This window comes from Mya arenaria, chromosome 13, assembly GCF_026914265.1.
Source record: "Mya arenaria isolate MELC-2E11 chromosome 13, ASM2691426v1".
In the NCBI taxonomy this organism is placed as follows: Eukaryota; Metazoa; Mollusca; class Bivalvia; order Myida; family Myidae; genus Mya; species Mya arenaria.
Genome location: NC_069134.1, coordinates 65,307,064 through 65,312,833, shown reverse-complemented (window position 1 = coordinate 65,312,833; position 5,770 = coordinate 65,307,064). Strand labels below are relative to the sequence as shown.

At 39.2% G+C, this 5,770-nt stretch overlaps 1 protein-coding gene across 1 annotated transcript; it reads left to right on the top strand.

Moving 5' to 3' along the window:
- The first annotated feature begins 369 nt into the window (after positions 1-369).
- On the top strand, positions 370-4,318 carry LOC128214156 (uncharacterized protein DDB_G0274171-like). Its single transcript, XM_052920470.1, has 2 exons — positions 370-1,906; positions 3,642-4,318. The coding sequence occupies exons 1-2, from the start codon at positions 388-390 to the stop codon at positions 3,818-3,820; spliced, it is 1,698 nt and encodes a 565-aa protein (XP_052776430.1). The 5' UTR covers positions 370-387; the 3' UTR covers positions 3,821-4,318.
- Positions 4,319-5,770: the final 1,452 nt, after the last annotated feature.

The following is a 5,770-nucleotide window of genomic DNA, read 5'->3' as shown; positions in this document are numbered from 1 at the left end:
ATTATAAAACAAGTTGAACATGGTGTGAAAGCAATATTTGATTATTAAATATGTAGTTTTGTGTGAGTCACCTTTGATATAAGTATGCTCAATTTTAGGCGATCATTCAATCTACATTCAAAGCATCAACATGTTATTGGCCATATATAATATACTTAACATAGCTTCAATTAAATAAATATACTCCATCCCGTCAATTGTAATTGTCTTGTGTTTTTACAAAGCTGACAAAGGCTAAAACACCAGACTAAAGTAGATATAACAATAGTTTACGTAAGTTAATCAAGATTATGACAGATTTTGTTATAAATGTTGAGCCTGTTAAAACTGGCAGCTTTGACGTCATCTTCATCCTGTTTGTTTCACACCAGTAAACAACCACATCAGATGTTTTTGTTTAACATTAACAAAAACGAAAAAGACATGGGAGGTTTAAAGACGGTTTTGTTGTTGATAGTGATCGCCTTAGTGGATAATATCGTTCATGGTCAAAGCCAACGTTCGGACCAGAACGAAGGATCATTTGGACGGTACGGAGGGCGCCCAGGTAGATATAGTGGACGTCTACCTGGTCGCGGTCGCGAGCATTTCCCTGGACGAGGCCCTCCATCAGAAGGTGGATACGACCGCACACCACTGAACTGTTTGTTGGTACAGTGTCCACGAGTTGAGTGTTCCTTTGGTGAGCAAGAAGAGATTCCAGCCGGTTCTTGCTGTCCAATATGCCAAGATCCTTGTAATGATGTGGTCTGTCTCGCGACAATGATATGTCCTGGTGGGGTGACTCCAGTAACCAAGCCAGGAGAATGTTGTTTAAGCTGCCCAGTTGGACCGCCTGACTGCTCAATAATACAATGCGATTGGCCAAGTTGTCCTGGAGGAGCTCGACCATTTACGAAACCAGGTGCCTGCTGCCCGGGCTGCCCCGACCCATGTCAAGGAATACAATGTCTTCCACGAGCTTGTCCTGGTGGTGTGTTACCGACAAAACAGCCAGGCGAATGTTGTCCAAGCTGCCCGACTGGACCGCCGGATTGTTCAGCGATATTGTGCGATTGGCCAAGTTGTCCAAATGGAGCTCAACCTTTTACGAAAGAGGGTGAATGTTGCCCGGGCTGTCCCGACCCATGCCAAGGCATACAATGTTTTCCGATATCTTGTCCCGGTGGAGTCGAAGCTGTTACGAGACCTGGTGCTTGCTGCCCTGGCTGTCCAGACCAATGTACAGGAATAGCATGTTATCCGCCGACATGTCATGGTGGCGTAACGCCTACAACGCGACCCGGAGACTGCTGTCCAACTTGTCCCCAAGCTCCGCCCAATTGCAGGGGCATACCGTGCGACTTGCCCATATGTCCAGATGGCGCTAGGCCGGAGACCAAACCAGGAGCGTGTTGTCCGGAATGTCCATTGGACTGTAGTGCTGTTTCCTGTGTTCTTCCAGTATGTCAGGGCAATGCCAAACCAGTTACTAAATCCGGGGAATGTTGCCCATCTTGCCCACCAGGAATTCCAGATTGCAGCGTTATACGGTGCGGTTGGCCAGATTGTCCTGGAGATGTACAGCCGACCACAAATCCCGGTGATTGTTGCCCTTCTTGTCCGAGCGGGCCGCCAAACTGTGCGCTTGTCATGTGTAGTGAACCGTACTGTGAAAATGGAATGCGGCCTGAGACCAAGCCCGGCGAATGTTGTCCATCTTGTCCCACGGGTCCTCCAAACTGCGCAAATGTGCAGTGTGTAGCTCAACCAGTCTGTCCTTATGGCGCCCAACTGGTCAAACCACCTGGGGAATGCTGTCCCCGTTGTCAGGTGTGCACAGAACAATGCCCCTCACCGCTTTGTTCTGAAGGTTATACTCCAGAAAGAGTACAAGGAGATTGCTGTGAAACCTGTCAACCATCCGGTTAGTTGCTTTACAGATTGATTGTTTAAATTATCCATACGTAACGACATAACATAACCCTTATCAATTTCGAGCCTATTGAGACAGTGTGTGTATACTACGTGATAAATGACGTCATAAATGCTACGTCGGAAGGCAATATTTAGCTTCGATTGAAGACTTAAAACAATGATAACTTTTCATTATCTTTACCATTTCAAATGAAACATAGCGCAGTCTATCCGCTTACGGCTTATCAAACTCCGGTTATGAATTAAAGGTGGGACTCTTTAAGACGCATAAAATGGTGCAGTAAGCGAAAAGTTATCTTTGATTTAAGTCTTTATTTTAAGCAAAACATTGCCTTCCGACGTAGCACATATCACGTAATATATCACGTGGTATACACACACTGTGAGATGGTGTTATGTTTTTACCCTTAAGTATAGTTTGTTACTGATCTTAGCCTGAATATATAGACCGTCTCCGTGGCCTTGTGGTTAAGGTGTCCGCCTACGGAGCGGGAGGTCGAAGGTTCGAGTCTCACAAGGGGCTTGTTCTGACATGGCCGGTTGCCGACCCAGCAGCTAGTTAAATCGAGGGGTACCGATTACCTTCCTGCCAGGCGCCTGGCATTTGGGATAAGAAATCGGGGTAAAGATGTTCACTTATGTAGGTGTCTCATAAGCCCAACAGGGTGGCCCTTAACTAAGAGGGTGACACTATAATAAACACTTTTCTTTACTTTTACTTTATATTCTCAACAGAATTCAGCATTGTTGATTGGAGTTAGTCAAATGTAGGTGCACAGCCGACTACCAAACCCGGTCACTGTTGCTCTACCTATCGGTAAACTGCGCTAGCTTGCACTGTCGAGTTAATCTGAGCTTTTTTAAATGGTCCCCAGGCAACGGAGAAAATGCTTTCCCCGACATGCGGATTGCACTGAAATATACCTTCAGTTTACTGTATCCACGGCCATAAATGTTACCTTGAGAATGAAACCTGCCACCAAATTCTATTTAATTATAAACCATTGACGGTGATATTAAACAACACACACATTATAATAAGTATAGCATTACGTTTATGTCAAAGTATGAAATATACACCATATTATTATCAAAACCAAAGTAGTTAATTTTAATAATAACATTTTGAAAAACAAATCACCACGACCAGCTGGCTAGTCACATGCAAGGTCCATGTCAGTAAATTAAAGGTTACACCATAGAGTCTTTTGACAAAATGTATTGCTTAGTTTGGCTTGTCCGGATTTAAATTGGCCATGAGTTGAGGGCTTTTATGATAATTTTTATATCTAATTCAACAACCTTTCATACAATTGTTTCATTATTTATGTTCATTGGCGCTTCGCAGATAAAGCTCAATCATTTACAAAGGGAAGATCATGATAAATACAATTATTACTCATTTGTATGCCTGCCTATCACTCGATCAATATAATCACTCCTTCTTATTGTGTGCACATTAAACAACTTTTTTTCTTCGCATTTTTATTTCTATTTTCATTATTATTATTATTATTATTATTATTATTATTATTATTATTATTATTATTATTATTATTATGAGTAGTAGTAGTAGTAGTAGTAGTAGTAGTAGTGGTAGTGGTAGTGGTAGTGGTAGTAGTAGTAGTAGTAGCAGCAGCAGCAGCAGCAGCAGCAGTATATTAATTCTTAGTAAATCAGTGTATATAAAAACAGCCCATACAACATTCTATTGAATATTACAGCGCCGATCGAAAAGCAAGGTTCGTGTCCGGTGAACAACGCTATCACCATCTGTGTGGTGTTTGATGACGCCTGCTTTAGTGACTCCGAGTGCCCGGGTTCCCAGAAGTGCTGTTCTTACGGCTGCGGACGTATCTGTCAGAACCCACTGAATGATCGGACCATTTGGGACAATATTTAACAGTCATCGTAACTGGTCCAAATATGGCCGAAATATCACCAAAAAACCTGTAGTCAAATATCAATGTAATCTTAACTCGTTTTAAAACAGAAAATCGTACATGTTTTACTCCTTAAACACGTATTCTCTCATAGCAAATGTTGGCTAAATAGTTTGGTCAATATTTCAAAGGAAAAAAAGTCTTCAGTAAAAAAGTGTTAGAGAGTAAAACTCATTGATTTCTCGAGTTCAAGGCATGCACTAGAACTAGTTGTTTTGAAACATTGACAAACTATTTTTTATCAAAACATTCTATATGAAATTGTACACATCATATTATGAATACTCAAGAAGATGTTTGCGAATGGAATGCTAATTTTGTTTTAATTGCTTTTGTACAAGTGTCGTTACTGGTAGCATGCACAAACAATTCCTAACAAAAAAAACACAAAACAATCTAAATGCTTTGTTTACGCTTACAAAAGTAGATTCATTTTAATAATAAATATAAGCAACGTGGTATGTTGTTGTTGTTCATACTTATATGACTTGGTGTCATTTATATGTTAAGGGATAATATACAGTTATATATATACTTTTAATAACGTGCATGTATTACGCAAAATTTTACTATTATATTTACTCAGCGTTAATAACCGAACAATACACTAAACTATTTGAAACAGTGAGTTTATCGAAATATAATTTCACTGTTTTCTCATGTTTTACCCGTTTTATTGTAAAAAAACTTTCACAAACGCATCCAATGAAGGGTAAAAATGCAATGACGTCATTTAATTTCGTTTCCGATATGACGTCATTTGGCGTTCTATTAAATATAAATTTAATTTTGTATTTGTTAAATTATAAGATTGAACTGTTAGTTTCGATGTAAGATTCGCAATTTATATCACTTCGTGAATACCGAAAGTAAATATTCGTGATACGGTATAGACACTCTCGAAATATTATCTTCGGTGCCATAGGTGAAATATATTGTATATCTTAAACTGGAACGAACAATTATCCTCTTTACCTTTTCATAACAAAATACATGTTCGGTCATGGGTCAGTAAGTGTTTTTTATGTTTTGGCCCTTGTTTTGTCTTCCATTAAACAAGATCGTATTAAATGTCTAGATACGGGATTTGTAAAGCATGTCATTGCCTCAACGCTTAGTTTCATTTTGGGTCAAGCATGTTTTGACTCAAACAGTTATATTTACAATTAAACTTTTATTCCTTAAATAAACTGCATTTCGGCAATTGCGAATATTTTCTAATGACCGCAACAGCTTCGGGTACGTTCGGATCGCGATTCATCGCTTATTAATATACATGATAATTGATCATTGTTGATCTTTTAATAGGCAGGCCAAGAAAACTTAATTCAACATTTCAACATGGTAGAAAGAGTTAATTTATGATATGTTAAATGTATTGTTGTCATTAGCGTTTTTATTTAACGTTTAAAGGTGATTTGATGTGATTATTGTTTTCCCGCGTTATTTTGACGTATTATGATATTGTTTCCGGTTACGGTCGGGTCGTTCTATTTTATACAGCATGAGTAAGAAAGAATTACTGTTAGGTTTTCTTAAATGAAATGAAGCATTTTTTAACGATTCTTGATAGATATATCGGACTATTGGTGTAAATATAAGTAATGATTGCTGACATTATAGGGGGTATGAACACAGTTGGGCTTGTGTAAGGTTCAAAACGGAGCTCCTGTAGATAATCTTGGGCTTGTTTAAGTACGCGTGGAGACCACACACTTTAACCAGCAAAACTGCGTTCAATCTCGATTAAGGCATCAATCAGGAAATAGTATAACTAGTCCGATACAGTACATGTGACGTCGTCGCGAAATAAGTCGTTGTGAGGAAACCTTGACTATTCTTCGTGCCAAATAGTCTTTTACTTCATCGTCACATATGAATCTTATCGTAACTACTTGACATAAACAATT

Bases quoted from the DNA above. Each gene is read 5' to 3' on its own strand.
- LOC128214156 (XM_052920470.1), top strand. From the start codon at position 388: ATGTTTTTGTTTAACATTAACAAAAACGAAAAAGACATGGGAGGTTTA. The intron at 1,907-3,641 runs GTTAGTTGCTTT...TGAATATTACAG, and splicing joins TGAAACCTGTCAACCATCCG to CGCCGATCGAAAAGCAAGGT.